Source organism: Penicillium hispanicum (genome assembly GCF_028827665.1).
Source record: "Penicillium hispanicum strain IBT 35686 chromosome Unknown utg000001l_segment0_segment0, whole genome shotgun sequence".
In the NCBI taxonomy this organism is placed as follows: domain Eukaryota; kingdom Fungi; phylum Ascomycota; class Eurotiomycetes; order Eurotiales; family Aspergillaceae; genus Penicillium; species Penicillium hispanicum.
This window is the reverse complement of record NW_026623193.1, coordinates 2,394,988-2,411,551: the sequence shown is the minus strand read 5'-3', so window position 1 is coordinate 2,411,551 and position 16,564 is coordinate 2,394,988. Positions and strand designations below refer to the sequence as shown.

General features: G+C 54.3%; 8 protein-coding genes across 8 annotated transcripts; 4 read left to right on the top strand and 4 right to left on the bottom strand.

Annotated features, from left to right (window-relative positions):
• Positions 1 to 555: 555 nt before the first annotated feature.
• Positions 556 to 1,386, bottom strand: N7459_000934 (MARVEL domain-containing protein; the record flags this gene model as incomplete). Its single annotated transcript, XM_056940119.1, has 4 exons — positions 556 to 709; positions 870 to 992; positions 1,066 to 1,169; positions 1,240 to 1,386. 4 exons carry the CDS (start codon positions 1,384 to 1,386, stop codon positions 556 to 558), a joined length of 528 nt encoding a protein of 175 aa, XP_056804399.1.
• A 1,946-nt stretch (positions 1,387 to 3,332) lies between these two features.
• Positions 3,333 to 5,814, bottom strand: N7459_000933 (actin-related protein ARP5; the record flags this gene model as incomplete). The annotated part of the gene is made up of 5 exons (XM_056940118.1): positions 3,333 to 3,362; positions 3,413 to 4,189; positions 4,246 to 5,186; positions 5,239 to 5,559; positions 5,619 to 5,814. The coding sequence occupies 5 exons, from the start codon at positions 5,812 to 5,814 to the stop codon at positions 3,333 to 3,335; spliced, it is 2,265 nt and encodes a 754-aa protein (XP_056804398.1).
• A 381-nt stretch (positions 5,815 to 6,195) lies between these two features.
• On the bottom strand, positions 6,196 to 6,665 carry N7459_000932 (DASH complex subunit DAD4; the record flags this gene model as incomplete). Its single annotated transcript, XM_056940117.1, has 5 exons — positions 6,196 to 6,236; positions 6,294 to 6,378; positions 6,435 to 6,479; positions 6,535 to 6,591; positions 6,663 to 6,665. 5 exons carry the CDS (start codon positions 6,663 to 6,665, stop codon positions 6,196 to 6,198), a joined length of 231 nt encoding a protein of 76 aa, XP_056804397.1.
• A 266-nt stretch (positions 6,666 to 6,931) lies between these two features.
• Positions 6,932 to 7,504, top strand: N7459_000931 (uncharacterized protein; the record flags this gene model as incomplete). The annotated part of the gene is made up of 1 exon (XM_056940116.1): positions 6,932 to 7,504. One exon carries the CDS (start codon positions 6,932 to 6,934, stop codon positions 7,502 to 7,504), a length of 573 nt encoding a protein of 190 aa, XP_056804396.1.
• A 1,109-nt stretch (positions 7,505 to 8,613) lies between these two features.
• N7459_000930 (uncharacterized protein) lies at positions 8,614 to 8,971 on the top strand (the record flags this gene model as incomplete). Its single annotated transcript, XM_056940115.1, has 2 exons — positions 8,614 to 8,622; positions 8,675 to 8,971. The coding sequence occupies 2 exons, from the start codon at positions 8,614 to 8,616 to the stop codon at positions 8,969 to 8,971; spliced, it is 306 nt and encodes a 101-aa protein (XP_056804395.1).
• Positions 8,972 to 9,558: 587 nt separating this feature from the next.
• Positions 9,559 to 10,064, bottom strand: pfy1 (profilin; the record flags this gene model as incomplete). Its single annotated transcript, XM_056940114.1, has 3 exons — positions 9,559 to 9,693; positions 9,765 to 9,899; positions 9,984 to 10,064. The coding sequence occupies 3 exons, from the start codon at positions 10,062 to 10,064 to the stop codon at positions 9,559 to 9,561; spliced, it is 351 nt and encodes a 116-aa protein (XP_056804394.1).
• A 2,729-nt stretch (positions 10,065 to 12,793) lies between these two features.
• N7459_000928 (uncharacterized protein) lies at positions 12,794 to 14,870 on the top strand (the record flags this gene model as incomplete). Its single annotated transcript, XM_056940113.1, has 2 exons — positions 12,794 to 13,627; positions 13,692 to 14,870. 2 exons carry the CDS (start codon positions 12,794 to 12,796, stop codon positions 14,868 to 14,870), a joined length of 2,013 nt encoding a protein of 670 aa, XP_056804393.1.
• A 482-nt stretch (positions 14,871 to 15,352) lies between these two features.
• On the top strand, positions 15,353 to 16,443 carry N7459_000927 (uncharacterized protein; the record flags this gene model as incomplete). The annotated part of the gene is made up of 2 exons (XM_056940112.1): positions 15,353 to 15,750; positions 15,882 to 16,443. The coding sequence occupies 2 exons, from the start codon at positions 15,353 to 15,355 to the stop codon at positions 16,441 to 16,443; spliced, it is 960 nt and encodes a 319-aa protein (XP_056804392.1).
• Positions 16,444 to 16,564: the final 121 nt, after the last annotated feature.

Here is a 16,564-nt window from a genome sequence, read left to right as displayed (position 1 = left end):
GAGAATGATTAGCCTAATTAATCATCAGTCTTTGATCATCTAATCCGCTCAGTATTGTAGTTGGTAGTATGCATCTGGATGGTTTTGTGTCCTCCCGATCTGCAGATAAAAGATTTACGAATAAGATCGCTTCGTGGACGAAACAAATCCAGATCAGAGTAACAACCTCGATTTCCATTAAATAAATTAAAACAATATTCCAGGTAGATAAAAACAGAAGAATTCGAAAGCACCACCCAGTCCACCCACCCACCAAAGAACCCCCGACACTGGCGACTGGTATCAAAAACGAAGCGAGAGGAATTGGTATATGCAAGCCACCAGCCACACCGAATCCACTGTTATCATCATATAGTCGTATACGTATCCAGGCCTTGCTTTGAGTCGAACCAACTCAAGATAAACCCTAGATTGTCATCCACACCATCCTCGTGCCGCGCCGTAGTGGGTACGAGCCACTCCAGAGACTCGTATATAGAGTGGGCCTCTCCCGGCACAGAAGCGGCCACGCCCACTCCAGGCCCAGAGCGCGATGTGGTATATGGGGACCAGCACTCACACGGCGCTAGTAGGCACGGCCGGCTCGGCAGGGGCATCGAGTGGTGGCCGGGTGCCGCCGTTCTTCTCGTGGATGGGCTGGGTGGTGTTCTCCTTGCGGTAGGCCCAGAGGGAGGCGACTTCAAGGAACATGCCGATGAAGGTGAAGATGCTAGATCAAACTGGGTTAGTATGGATTTGAACGTGGTGGGGGAGTACGTGACAGGATAAGGATTCCATCCAGTTTGGTTCAGTCGATCCAATCTGTGATGTAGTGGAACCTTGGCAGTGGGCTGGGCTGGGAGAAGAGGGGATGAAAGAAGACAGCGTACAAGGCGAGGAAGATGAACGACTCGTTGGCCTTCTTGCGGCTGCAGGTCACACCGGGCGGGGCGTTGAAGTAGCACGAGTGCCAGTTGTAGTCCTGCGCGGCGAAGATGAAGGCAGTCAACCACCTATGGGCAATTAGCTGGGATCGTGGTGATACAGAAGATCGCTTGGGGGGGGGGGGGGATGAGGGCAACGTACAGATACGAGAAGACGACGTCGATGAGCAGGACGAACTTGCTGAGAGCAGTTGGCAGGAAGGGTGAGATGAAGGCAGGCAGGAAGAAGGCGACGGACAGGACGGCCTGGTGGATGTTAGCTGAAGCTCTGCTAGTAATCACTAAATGGAAGCTCAGGGCAAAGAGGGCCACATACAATGACTTCCTGGTAGATAATGTGCTGGCCGTGGGGACCGCGCTTGATGAAGTACGAGGTTAGGCCCATCACAATCACGGCGCTGGACCACTGCAAGGTCCGAGTCACCAGCTGCAGAGGCCGGGCAATGGTGGTCGAAAAGAGCATCGCGATGATGAGATCGACGCGCAGACCGTTGTGAGTATCAACTTGCAGGGGCGGATGAGGGTATAGTTCGCAACCGCAAAGGGTAGGGAGATAGAAGGAGAGAGAATAGAAGGGCGAGGAAATACTCAGTTGATAACCGTGCAGACAAGAAACGAGAAGAGACGAGACCACCAGCCCGGGTCTTTATAACTCGTCCCAGGGAATAAATCACCAGGACATCACCGGCCCAGCCGGACATCAGTAGCATGAGACACAAACATGACTAGCCCCGAGTCAAAAAGCCGAGCCCACACGCCAGGGCCAGAGCTAGGCCCGGCAAGGACGAGAATGTTGCCCGGGCCTTTCCCCAGATGCGTCATGATGCGCTCTGCATGAAGTCAGTGCTGGTCACGAATCAGAGGTGCTGGCGCAGGATTGCGCTGCATGAGGTGGAAACAAGAAGAAAACATGCCAACATGAACTCGTTGCTTCTGCGCGGTACGAGCTGCTCGCTCTGCATCGTCCCGACTCCCAGTCCTAGTCAAAAAGTCGCCATGTTCATCTCTAGTCGATGTGCGACTGCAGAAGGATTGAGCCATCGCTTGAGCGATGGCGATGTCAACAGACATACGCCGTTGGGACTCTTCAGCGCTTCGGCATGCCGCGGAAACCCAAATGGCGCGACACCACCAAACGTTGTGTCCAGAGAACTTGAAATCGAGGCCTTGAGCAGAACTCGCATTCGCCAATCACCACACGCAGCTCGTATCACACCACGCCAGCAACGCACCAACCACGGAAACAGCTGCCAAACAAAGCGCTGCAGCGTCACCCAATAGCCGGGTGCTCCCTGCATGGATCCACGGTTGGTGATCGACAGTGGCTTCTTCAGCCCTGGAGCTGGAGCTCAAGCTTGGGTGTTGTGTTGGGGAGAGGTACGCCCTTCCAAGGGATATACGAGAGAACAGGACTGGGGTCAAAACATCCCTTGGAAGCACACCTAGGTCACTGGTAAGCATCGCCCGGCAGGTGATGCTATGATTGGGGCTTCCTAAGTGACTAGTCAGTCGGAGTTTTCATATGGCCAGACGACATGGGCCTCCATCCAGGCTTCTCCGCCCAACACGATGAAATCCCCACCGTGCCATGATCGTCGCGGGTGGGATGATCCTGCATGCCCTCGAGCATCTCCGCATGGGCTGTGACACCGCTGCTAGTCGCATTCCGCCATGCTGAACAGGGCCATGTACATACATGTATACCTGCTATACCTACTGCAGTCAGACCCCTCCGTCATCCTCCGCGGGTAGATTGGGGGATCTGGAGCCATGCGGATGAAATGATGTCAAACCTATCACGTCTAGTTAACTAACTAGTTAGTCAACTAGTTTGTTAATGCCAGCGGGAGATGGCGACGGGCCATGACGCAAGAGGTTCCGGTTTAGACCGGTTCGATCGGCGAACGATGCAGCGACGGGCATCTCGGCCGGTTGGTCAAGACGAGAATCATTGCCTGAGCGGCGCTGCTGTCGGGTGGTTTGAGAGGGAAGTCGTGAGTTGTCCCAGTCGAGTCCCTGGTGCGATCGTCACGCTTGGCAAGCAAAATAGAATTCCCCATTTGCACAGGAGGCAGTGAGTATTCCAGACTTGTATACGAGAATGGCGATCGAAGGAATGGGAACACCAAGCGAATGTCTCGGTGTCTTTCCCGTTGATACTCCATGTACGGATGTCTGGTGAGCAGCGATGCAAGGGGAGAAGTATATCGGAGACGGGTGTCTCCTTGCTACGGTGCCATGGGGTAGGTGGGAAAGGTACGATAGAATCACTAGAACACCCTTACAGTGCATGGCAGATTGTCGAATGTTTAATTGAACTCGCAAGACGAAACCAGTATGTGCCCCCCCCAACCCAAACCGTGCGACGTTTACTCCGTTGCGCCTCAGGTGTTTTGACCAACTGCAAGCTTACCATGCAACGTTCCCCAGATCGTGCTCCTAAAAGGCCGTTAGTAAAGCAGACGCGGTAGCTCGCGTGTAGGACTGACCTTGATATACTCGCTGCCCTTTTCCTCATACTCCTGCCGGGACACGGACGACCGGCCCAGGTCAGCTCCGGAAGCCCACTGCGCAGCGCCCTTCCAGGCGTCCAAGACAGGGTCGGATGCCTGCCGCACGCCGAAAGCCCCATCGATGGGTAAGAAGGCGCGAAGCTCGTTGCGGAATCGGTCTTCAAAGCCCTGGAAAAGCGTGTTGCCACCAGTGAGAAAGACGTCCTTGAGTAGGCGGTTGCGGTCGTCGGCCCCCGAGAACCGCTGGTTGATGATATCAGCCGCCATCTCAATGAGACCGGCCTGATCAACGCCTGCAATGGACGGCTTGAAGACGACCTCGGGCACCCGAATGCGCTCGACATTCAGATGGATCTGGTGTGCCTCGCGCTGACTCTCCGGATCAAAAGGCCATGGCCCGCGCAGGAACGCATGAACAAGACTCTTGGTCCAGTCGGACTGGGCGGCGAGGGTGTGGTTCTCGGTGAAGTCAGGGTCATACTCGAGCAGCTCTCGCTCGACACTGTTGAGCATTCCGCCGAGATCCTCTTCTTCCTCGTCGTCGCTCTGCTCGCCGGTCGCAACCGTCCGGTAGACACCCCAGTCATCGTCATTGGCGCCAAAGTCATCGTCGTCGCCTCCACGGCGACGCTTCTTAGGGCCATCCGAGGCCAGGTTGGCCAGAGTTCGCATGCGCATCTGACTCGCCAGGGACTTCCGGTTACCAAGATCTGCCTTCATGCGGTCGCGGTCTTTGATCCTTTGCATGATAGACTGCGGGGAAAAATTAGTACAAAGTTGCTGGAATATAAATAAACCTAGAAACTTACCTGACGGCTGGCTCGTCGCTCTGTGATCCAGCTCTCAAAGTTATTCTCACGCTTCTCGCGATCCAAGCGCTCTTCTTCCTCACGACGAGCCTTCTCTCGCTCTTTCTCAGCCTTGGCGCGGGCTCTGGCCTCGACGTTGGACTTCATCAGCCGCTGGTGTCGCTTCTCTTTCAGACCAGCTTCATCAAGGTCCTCATCCGGAACATCCAACAGAGGAAAACTCATTTCCTCTTGCGGTTCCTCGGTCTCCTCAATGCCCAAATCCTTGTTGCGGGAGCGCTTGATGGACTTCTCGAGGTCACGGATCATCCGCTCCAAGTGCGCCTCATCCTTCAGCTCTTCAGCCTCTAGAATCCGACGAATCTCCTTCTTGGTCTCGGACGCCAAGTTGCGCTGCAGATCTTTCCAGTATTCAAGCTCCTGCTCCTTCTTGACCAACTTCTCGAGGCGCATCTTTGCCGCTTGTTCTTGCAGCCGACGGCCGCTCTCCTTCTTGCGCTCCGCAATTCGAGCCAATTCTTCTTCGCTCTTTTCGGGCACAACATGCTCCGTGAAGGGATACTGGATAACATGGTCCCGGTCTTCCAGGCCTGTCCACTCGAGGAATCCACCCAGCTCGCGGTCATAGTCCTGCGAGACATAGCAGTGCTGGTGTACCAATTGCTCCATCTGGTGATCGGTCATGCGCGCAGGGAAAGTCGGGTATTTGAGCTTCATCAGCTTCATGAGGTATTCGGCATTGTGCAAACCGCCCCAGTTGAGGCGGGAGCAGTTGTGGAGGAGCGGTTTCGAGTTGAGCACGGGGATGACGTGTGTCGAGGTGTGTGAGGAGGAAACGATTAGCCCATCCGTTCCTTTATTGTAGCGGTATGCGAATAGCGAGTCGATTCCGTAGGCCACCGACGGCGCGGAGTAGCATTCAAATAGGATCTCGTTCATCACTAAACCGTGTTAGTCAGACCATGCGGCACCGATGCAAAGAAACCACCATACTCTTTTTAGGGTACCCGAGGTTGGCAATCGGTTCTGTCATCAGGATTGGCCGGTCAACGCCGCCGTTGGAACCGTCCACTCCAAGCTTGAGGAACATGTAATCCAGCACACCCTCCATAACATCCCAGTTGCCGACGACACTCGAACCCGGGTCGAAGGCATACCGGAGCTGTCCACGGGTTGTCGCATCGAGGTAGGAATCGTAACCGATGAATTGGCATTGGCGGCCCAGCTTGCGATCGCGGTAGCGGCTCATGACCGGGGGCACGATGAATCGAGGGTTCCGGTCAAAGGACCAGCCGGCTTTGACAAGATGAGAGCCTGCGAAAGGACAGAGCGGTCAATAAACGATTCTTCAATGTCTCCATAGAAGGGCTCACCATTGTCAATGACGATGGCACTGGTGTCGGGATTGGCACGGCTCTGCTCGAAGCCGTCAGGTTGTGAGGGGCGGTATCCCTTGAATGGATAGTCTTCGACGGTGTGAATCTTTGGAGCAGGTTTCGGCGCTCGCCTTTCTGTCGCGGTGAGCGACTGGGGACCCGATAGGAGGGTCTGTACGGATGTGATGGTCATGACGGGCTGCACCGGTGCGGAAACCAGGAGCTTGGGGAATGCGAATCAAGTCGAGGCTGCGGTTGGTGTTCACTGCATGGCAGATGAATGAGACGGGGCCGGGATGAGGATCAAGGTATACAAGATTGAGAGTGCCCAAGAACGAGACACCGGGAAGCAAACGGAAAGGAAAATGCTGCCGGTAGTTTGGAAGGTTGGAGGTTTGGTCGCGCCAAGAAATGGGCGCGCAGTATGGTTATCTAAGTCTGATAGAGGCCCGCAGGCATTACGAGTCGGAGGAACTACGAAGATCTTGAAATCGAGAAAGCAAAAAGTGAATTCGTATTTCGACATTAATTAGCTGATCACCCATACATCGCTTCGTGAATATTTCCATCAGTTTCAATTCTCCGATGACGAAGGCTCCTTGAGGTTCTCGGTGGCTGCAGCTGACTTTAGTACAGAGAGAGTGGGAAATCGCATGCAAAAACTGGACGTACCTTCCAGGTGGAAGAGGACATTGGACTGGTAATTCTTGAACATCTGGGCTACCAGCTCGACGTTCATATTCTGGATGTTGACCTCCTGTACTGTTGTCAACGATGGATGCCCGTACCAACACCCAAAAGTGCATTCCATACCTGGAGGCTCTTGTTCATGATCATGACAGCCTCATTCAATTTTTCCTAGTCGGTTTATTAGTGGGGCTCGGGATACTGATACGCCTGGCTGGAGACTTACGACATTGGTGATAATACGTGAGAGCAGCACCGTCTGCTGATGCTCGTGAGGACTCTCCTAGGAAGGCATTAGTACCCACTCTTCGCAGGGAAGACAGGGAGAACAGAAAGATGTCGGATCGCGCTCACCATTGCGATCTGATGGTAGTGTTAGTTGTCAAGGGAAGTTGGAAAGCGCGCGTTTGTTTGGGGGACCGGTCACATGACATTATACAGACATTCGCGGGCGCAACCACTTGGGATCCAATTCCTCCCATGCCCCCCTCGCTATCCCGCATTGAATTCACTCCCAGCGCTTCATTTGTCTGATTATATATACGCCATCGTCCTGTCATTCCACAATTCAACCCTCGCATCTTCCCATTCTCCAACTGGATCCACGCCCTTCATACACCACCATGCCTCCAGCAACGCCTGCCAACGACGAAGCGCACCTGCAGCTCCTCAACCAGTTGGATATTTCCCACATCCAAAAGCCCTTCCGCAACCCCTACTGGAAACCATCACCACGACGGAACAAGAACCTCAAGCAGATCATCTCGGAGACCTCGCGAAAGGAAGCGTCGGTGATGGCCACCCAGGCCAACTCGGGTGCCACCACTCCTTTCACCGGTACTTCGGGCGCTGTAACCACTGATGGGGTACAGACACCGGCGGAGGGAGCTGGCAAGGCACCCAACTTGGCGCAGGCCGACCAGAACCTGTCAACCCTGGTCTTGGAGAAGAACGCCCGCGCTATGTTCCCGACTGGCCCGACTGTCACCTATACCAACATTGAGACCGCACCATCTTTGAGTGCTGCTCACCAGCGTCATTACTGTGATATCACCGGTCTTCCTGGACCCTACACCGATCCCAAGACCCGCCTACGCTACCACGACAAGGAGATCTTTGGGGTGATCCGGTCCTTGGCGCAGGGCGTGCCAGAGAGCTACCTCGAGGCCCGGGGCGCGCACACCATTCTGAAATGATTAACTCACTGGGCTCTTGTTCATGATTTACTTCCCGAGCGAGACAAAATTATAGCAAAAGGTATGGCGGCGCCGAGTTCAATATTCTTTCAATTGATGCTAACTTGGGAAATAGTCACGGAGATGCAAATGAATCATGTCCGGCCAACACAGTCAAGCCCTTTCCACCCCACCATGCCCCTTTCGAGACAGGCTCAAGAAAGCGCTCCGGCTTATTCGTGACCGTGGATGTCTGCTCTTCGCCTCGTGCTGATGCACTCGACTAGTACCGACACTCCACGGGCAGGAGTATCAGTTACAGTACCAAGGATACTGTCGTCGCGGCGTGATATAAATGCTAGGAACACGAGGGCGGAAACCCCAAAAGGGCATTCGCTACCATGTGTCCTTGGATGGACCCAGCTTCGGTGATCATCATCAAATCACCAGGGGGGATTGTGTATAGGACAGGTCAGCATTATGCTGAAATTGAAACCAATCCATCAGAGACGACCCATTTACTTGGGGTGGGTTTTTGTAGCCTTGTCACTGGCAATTTTCGCTCTTTCGTAAATGCGCACAGAAGAAAATTGGAAGATCGTTCTGCGCGGCTTAAAGCACCCTGTACCTGACCGCCTTTCAAGAGCTGGCAGAAAAAGGGCTTCTGTTTACGGCGACTGCGCCTCGACGCCCGCTGTATTGGTTCTCCGTTCCTGCTATCTGGCCCCAGTTCCGACCCATTGACAAGCTGCCTCGAACACGGGTGCGATACTAAAATGCCTAGCATGTGGCTCTCAGAAAACCAAAGTGAGTCGCCTCCTTGACCCTATGCGCAGCTACTGCGCATAGTAGTCGGGAACCGAGTGCGCTCATACTGATGTGTGTGAATAGAGATCGGAGTGGTCTTCTGCTCTGCAGGTATGCCGCAAGAATCTTCACCATAGCCTAACATAGGCTGCGCTTCCAGAATACTAAACATGCCCGTTGTGCTGCATAGGTGGCTTGTTCCTGTTCGGAGGTGTGCTCATGTTCTTTGATCGGTCATTGTATGTCATTCGGTCTCTGCGGCGCTGGGATCTTCGTCTCCATACGCGACAAGTATACTGACAATTTCCCACTATAGACTCGCCATGGGCAATGTATGCACAAACCGTCCACCCCTCCCCAGATCCGCTCACTCACCACCTTTAGATCCTCTTCCTGATCGGCCTTACGCTTATCATCGGCATGCAGAAGACGGTGCTCTTCTTCACACGTCCCCAGAAACTGAAGGGCACCGCCGCCTTCTCTGCCGGTATCATCCTTATCCTCCTTCGCTGGCCGTTGACTGGGTTCCTGATCGAGCTGTACGGGCTCTTCATCCTATTTGGTGACTTTTTGATCACGATTGGGCAATTCGCTGGCAATATTCCTGTTATTGGGCCGTACATCCAGCGCGGTCTGGAGGTGCTGGCTGGGGGACGGAGCAATGCCGAGCTCCCGGTATGAGGCGACGATGATCATGGCAAATACCCTTGCAATATCAGAGCGCATGGCCCTTGCGTGACCCCTGTGTCTACTACATGAGATACCTGTTATAATATGACAAGACCGGCGCCACGATGTACGTTAACAGGCGGTGGGCGGCACATGGAGCTACATGGGCCAACGCGATACCACCGCTAGCATGTAATTACTAATGACCCCCTTTCCATGTCTGTGGCAGGGAAGAAATGCCCAGTGGCGGTCTCTGGCCGCATGTGCGTATGCGAGATACATAAGACAATAGATGCCGAGATCCATTGTACGTGCTACCCATCAGTCCGGGCATCGCGTCCCCCACGATAGTCAACCTGCCACTCGCACCTGGACAATCTGGAGAATTTGGACTCCATAGATCTACTATGGTCTGAGCAACACACGGCGGACTCGGGGTCAAATAAGCCACTCCGCCACGACGGCATGGCCAGACAAGACACGACAAGACAAACGCGAAACACAATTCAATGCTGCTGTATTTCCTATTCTTCACAGGCCCTCCAGTCATCTCATTTATCTGCATCATCTCTGCAATTTTTAATTTCTTCCAGACATGTTTAGGCGGTGGGGTTGTTGATGTAATCGACGAGCTTCTCAACGACGGTGGCCGCGTTGGGGGTCTGGGCATTCTCGCCGTGGTGCGCGATGAAAGTGGCCGAGCTGGCGCGGACGACAATAGCGCCCTCCTTGCCCTATACGTCAAAGACACTCGGGTTAGTACGTTTCCCCGTGGACGCGATCGCAGTCCCTCCCGGAGCCATACCTTCTTGCCGTATAGGCTGCGCGCGTCGGCCCTGATGCTGACGAATTTCTCACCGCCGATGGAGAAGCCCTTGGCGAAGGCGTCGTCGGGGTTTGTGAAGGCCACGGCCAGCGAGTTGATGTCGTCCTGCGACAGCTGCGAGCGGTTGTTAGCGGGTGCCGCGGAGCATACCACCGAACCCCGCATTCCCCCGGGGTCGAAGAGCACGGTGGGACGTACCGAGAAGGTCGAGGATTTGGCGATCACGCCGGAGAAGTCGGCGGCGAGAATACCGGCCTTGTCGAATTGGCCCGAGCCCATCAGACTGATTGGAGAAGGGAAGAAGTCAGTATCTGGTGTTCGGGGGGCGAGGGGTAGGCATGACGGCGTGGCGGGGCCCTCCCAAAGTCATATCTAGGGAGACGAGGAACACCAGCCATAGACCAGGGTTAGGAAGAGAGCAGATCTGTACCTCGAGTCGACATAGCCTGGATCAGACAGAAAGGAGCGTTAGTGAGGGGAGCTATTACGGGGATGCGATCAGACGGGGGGACATACCCTGCCAGATTGCGGCGTGGTCGCTCATGGTGGCGTGAAGTGGGATAGAGGTGAAGAGGAGAAAAGAGAAAACGCGAGCGAAAGAAGAGAGCGCTGGGAGGGGAGAATAGAAAGAGCTTGTGGGAAGAGCGAAGTGCAGGTGGGGGGTTCGCTGCGTTGGCGGTAAATAAGCCGGAGAGCCACTTCTGGCACCCCGCCAAACCTTCGCGTCGATCCCTCCGGGCACGGCTGGTCTGTATAGGTCGAGTCCAGTCAAGCTCTGCGAGAATCTCGATCTATAGTATAGAAATACCATATCATACCTATATCCCCGCAGGATGGCGCTGCGAGACTGACCGCCGACACCCTGCACGTCGATCGGTCCTACGCATGTCATGGACGCACGGGTCGACTGCCTGAATTCCGAGCTATATGATTCGCGTGGGAGAATATACCGGTTGGATTCGATTTTACTCGACGTCTCAGCCATGCAGCTGCAGTGCCAACGAGTGAGGAGTGTATTTGAACGCGGTGGGGTTGCATAGATTAGTGCTCACCGGCGGCGTTGGGATCGCGCCGTATTGTTGATATTCGGTGATATATCGGATCATCAACATCAAATAGATTTTCATATCTTCTATATACAAAAATGACCCAGACGGCCCTTTAGCTGCGGGTAATCATGTATTTATGTACTCCTAGAGCAAGGGAAGCGAAACGCTTAACCTCGGCTCCCACTACACCGTAAGTTGTCGGATCAACCTGTCCATCAACCCACAAGAAATCAGCTATATAAGTCTAAGAACCTAGGACTAAGTTCACGGTGCTTATAGAGATACTAACGAGAAAAAAACTATCGTCAGCCTCTATCTGTTCTCCATTCTGCATCTCATCACCCATTTCTTCGGTGTGGATATGTACCTAGGTAGCTGTAGAAATGCTGTAGAAATTACCTGCCAGCACCATTCACAATGCTGGCTACTTTCCGACGTCGCTACTCCTTGTATCTCCTATCAATATTCCACGATATTCCACTCATGCAGAATAGTGGATGGGAGAAAATGCAGAATGTGGACATATCCCTCACCACCACAGACACAGACCAATTCCTCCGTTCGACTTGAGAGGCACGGAATTGAACAATTATACTACAGAACCTCGTAAGTAATATTAAGAATGGATGGTTGATTTGCAGGAATTGCCATCGAGGCGACCACATATTAGAGATTCCGTACTTCCCAGGCGCGGAAACTAAATATTTAACGACCTCAGTCACAGTCCGAGTCAAAGTCACGAGAATAGATTAAATCAACGACTATATGGTACTATGCCTACTTCAGTGGGTACTTGAGTCGGTACGACCCACGAAGTAATAATAATGGAGTCGACAAATTCTGGCTTTGGGGCGTGGAAGACAAACGGAGGATGCAATGGACAGAAAGACATTCCACTTCACCCGCCACCTCGCCTCCTCTTCTAAACCCAGCCAGTCGTTGATGGAAGAGACCACAACCCCAACTCCTCATCCACACAGCGACGATCGGCAACGATGCAGATGAACGATCGCTTCGCAACAGATGAATCGAGCGCCTCAGCTGTGGGTCACCCCGTCCAGCAGCGACTAGCCTTTGCGTCCGGGCCAGTGACACGCGGACCGGGCAAGACAGCTGTCTCACAAAGACGACGCCCTGTCTCGGGTTCACGACAGCTGAAACGCGTCTCCAGGCTGAGGACCCTCATTCGCCGCGATGGAACGTGGGAGCGACACAATCAATCCGCAACGCGCGCGCTCATTCGTCGCAGCGCCAAATAAGCATCCGCCGCCGCTCCCAATGAGCGTCCGAATCGCAGATGCGGTGGTCCCCGGGAGGCCCTGCGACCCTGTTCAGGCAACGCCGGGGAGATGAAGATGAAATGAAAGGCCCCTCCGAACTCCGTCCGTTGCGGCGCTAAAGCCGGCCGGTGATCCTCCACGAGCGAATGGCTTTGCGCGCTGCCTGGTCTGTGTGACCGCCGATGGGATTTCAGCGCTGCCCGGCCGCGCTCCTTTGCACTTGCATCCTCCCGTTGGTCCAGTGCGGCCCTGGCCTGGATCAGGGTCAACCCGTGTCTGGGGCAGCGAGACTGGAGACTGGACGGTGGTGAGTCGCGAGCGCAGAGACGAGTCGACTGACGATTGAAATTGGCCCGCGGGCGCAGACTGTCTCAAGTACACAGCTTGGCGTCATCCCATCTCCACCCATGCGACTAGTTATATAGACAGGATGCGGTATATTATTATTGTCTGGCGCCACTCCCGCCAGCCCTGCTCAATTAAAATGCTGGCTGCCCCTGTTCTCGCGCGACGGTCTGCCTGTTGATTCGGGATTTCGCATTCACTCTGGCACCAAGGTCTTCTGGAAGACCGTCCATTCCTTTCTTGATTCGGGTGTTTTTTGCGGTTGTTGACCCTTTTCTCTTGTCTTCGACTCTCCGTCTGGCCTGGTACGGACGGAACCTTTTCATACCAGGAGATGGCGAGGAGCACGACCGTGGTCAAGTCTCGCACAGCGCCAGCCTCGGATACCATTTCATTCCCCGTTCTGACGTATTCCGACGCCTTGCCCCGGGATGACCTCCGTGACCTGAACGAGAATGCGGCTAGGCGACGACAGAACCAAACCGACATCACTCACCCTGCGTTTCCTCGACCCCGGACTGCCGATGGACGAACATCCAGGAAACCACCGCCAGGTCCGGGTGGTACTTTCGACTTTCAATTGAGGCCGCCGCCAGACGAAGTCTTGCCTACGAGCGCTAGATCGGCTCGCAGCCCTATAGGGCAACATTCGATAGGCGTTGCGCTGGGTAGCCCAGGAATGGGTGATGCCCAGGGATCTTTGCCTCCTCCCAGATTTGATTCATCTATTTTTGACCACTACCGGACGGACCAATCGCCGCAGCCGCCCAAATCAAGCAAATGGAGGAAGATTGGGGGGCTCTTCAGAGCCAAGAATGCGCTGGCATCTCCAATGCAACAATCTCGGGAAGGCCAATCCAAAGCGTCGTTATCGCAGGACAAATTGACCGGAAGCCCCCCTAAGCCGGCACCGCGCCGAGGCTCGACTGAGGAGTGGCCAAAGATCGAGGTTGACAACGCGCCGCAGCGAAGCCGAAAGTTTTCCCTGCCGAGAAAGACAACCAAAGAAAAGAGCAACAATGGGCCTATGCTGGATGTTGACATTCCAGATGTCCAGATGGAGCGCTACAGCGTGATGTTCAGCAGCGTCATGACCAAGAACCAGAGACCCTCCCTGCTGGCGAGGAGGAGCAAAACTCTGGACAACCTACGCGTGCCGAGTAATCAGGTACGTAGCACACTATCAACAGGGTCAAAATCGCCTGCTGCCACCAGTGCTGACCATGGCATAGGACTTTCTAGCTGCGGCTAAGGTGCCGCCGGTCCCACAAAGACGAGCGACCTCGCCGGCACGATCTAACTTTATGCTATTCCCCACGTCACACCCTTCCAAAGCTGCCCAGGTCCTCGGCACGCAGAACTTCTCTCGTGCCCCGAGCCCTCTTTTGAGGTCAAATACCCTCCCCGTTGAGAGTCCATCCAAGTCATCCGGGGATCATTTACGACCGAGCCCTAATAATCATAGCAAAACTTCATTTGAATCGTCATTCCTTTCTAATTCTTTTTCCGAGCATTCTAATACACCACGCTCATTGAATACCCATCCTCGCAAGGAGGACAAGCCTCTACCTGCCATCAAGCCAGAGACGACTATCAGCAAAACCCAGCTGCGAACTGCTTCGCCGCCGGTCACCAAAATCCTCAAGCCCCCTCAAGAAGAGAAAAGTGTTGCACCGGCAAACGAAGAGAGAAAAGCGACCAAATCACCGGAGAAAAAGGTCCCGCCGCGAAAGCACGATAGACATGCAGCACGGACCCAGGAAGCCCGGCCGAAAGAAGACAGAATAACTACGCAACCAACAAGGCACAGACGAGGACCACAACCAAGAGAAGGGGAAAGGCAACAACATAGTCCTGAATGTGAAGTCAACCGGCCCAGTCGACCCCGTCTGAAGATAGTCACTCAGGGCCGTACACCAGCCCCACCCGCGAGAGACATATCGTCTTCTGCGTCGTCCTCTATGTCATTGTCATCGTCCTCGTTGCCTTCCTCGTCGTCTTCATCATCGTCCAGAACTCCAAGAACCCCCAGGACGCCCAAAACCCCCAAGACCAGCAAAATGAATCCGATCCAGGAGGTCTTTGAGCTCCCAGCATCCCCGGTCACAATGTCTGCCGGTCCCAAATCCGGCGTTTCGCCCTCGGGCTCTGCCCGAATGCCGTTCACCACCGAGCGTGAAGTTGAACCGGACGAGCCTCCTGCGCCAATCCCCAGGATTGAGTTGTCGACGGCCAAGTCCGTCTCCGTGTCCAAAGACAAGCGGCAAATGCTCGTTCCCATCGGAGCGCGCGTCGATCATTTCCACCCTAACGAGCGCTTGGTGGATAGGAAGGGCCTCACACCGCAAATCACAGACGTGCACCGGCACAAGCATGGCATGTCACAAGAACTGCAGATCGAGACCATGTGAGCTCCGAGCTCTCCTATCCCTTCCCTTCAACTTCACTTTTCATATTTCACGGGCTGTTTTTCGCTACCATTCGGATGCCTGCCTAGTTACACTTATGCATTTAATTTCATCTTTCATGCCCAGTGAATTATATCTCCATACATCAAAATCGCTTATTGCGGGCCCTGCGCGGTCTTTCTCCACCCTGGATTGTCCGTAAGACGATCCCCACATCAGACGAACAGCACTGACTCGGGCTTGCGGCGGGCTTTGCCCCAATTGACCAACCGCCTAGCGAAGCGTTATCGAGTCAACAATACAATATCAGACGCGACTCATGGCCAGCTTATGCGCCTGCACAAATTCCCGGTAGCACCCGGTGCCTAGTAGGTACTAAGCCGATGCATGAGTCACACCTCCATCCAACGAGAAATAAGACAATCCCATCCAACCCCAAAACTTCCCCCGGCAAACCCGCGCGGTCCATAGTTACAGCCACAAAAATGGCATCATCAGCATACTCACAGTCCCAATTGAGCAGGTATTTAACATACCTCGCCCTCCCAACCCAATACGCGCCCTACATCCACGACCCAACATCCTTCCCCAAGACCGAAGAAGCCCTAACCACGCTCTTCCGTGGCCAAATCACTCGCTTCCCCTACGACAATCTCTCCGTGCACTACTCACCTAGCCATCTCGCCGAGATCCAGCCGCAGAGCATATACGCCAAGTTCATGAACGAGGGCGACGCCCCGCCCTCGAATCGCGGCGGATATTGCCTTGAATGCAGCATTTTCTTCCGGCATGTCCTGCGCGGACTGGGTTTCTCGTCGTACATGACCGGCGTGCGGAATCGGGAGCGCCAGAACGGGATTCCGCAGGGCAATTTTGGCGGATGGTAGGTTGTCGCATGCATGGTTATTGAGTTTGTGGAGTTTACTGATTTCGTTGGTCTCGTTGATTTTGTTTTCGGTGTATTTGAGTTGTGTTTTTCTGACGAGGGCGCGACATCGCTGACGGATGTCGCAGGGTACACATCGTCCTTATCGTCCAGCTCCCATCCGGCCAGGAATACCACGTCGACCCAGCCTTCGGTGGCGACGGGCCCACGCGGCCAATGCCGCTGATCGCGGGCAAGGTCCATCAGAACCTCGGGGCGCAGGAAGTCAGACTTCTATACGACAATATCCCCCGGCAGCAGCGGGCGGCGCATAAGGTCTGGATATACCAGTACCGGAACGGGCCGACGAAGGATTGGAACTCGTTTTACACGTTCCAGGAGTTTGAATGGTTCCAGGAAGACTATGAAATGATCAATCGGTACGCGAGTTGGTTGACGCTTCAGCGGGGGGAGCAATGGATTGTCAAGTTCCTTCGCGGCGGGGAGACGGCGGGGCTTCCTGTTCTTGAGGGCGAGGTTGTGGATGGGGTGGATGGGGATATACGGGTTGTTGGGAAGATTATGCTTGTTGGTGAGGTTGTGAAGCTGAATGTGGGTGGGCGGACGAGGGTGATTGACTCGTTCGAGTCGGAGGATGATAGAATGGTTGCATTGAAGAAGTGGTTTGGGATATCAATGTCAGTGGCATAGAATAGACTACCGACCGGTCCGTCTAGAATTAATCACGTTGTTTTCGACAGTTTGGGGTTTGATGCAATATACGATCCATGTTGTCATCGGAATGTTTCTAATTGCACTATCATTGCAGGGA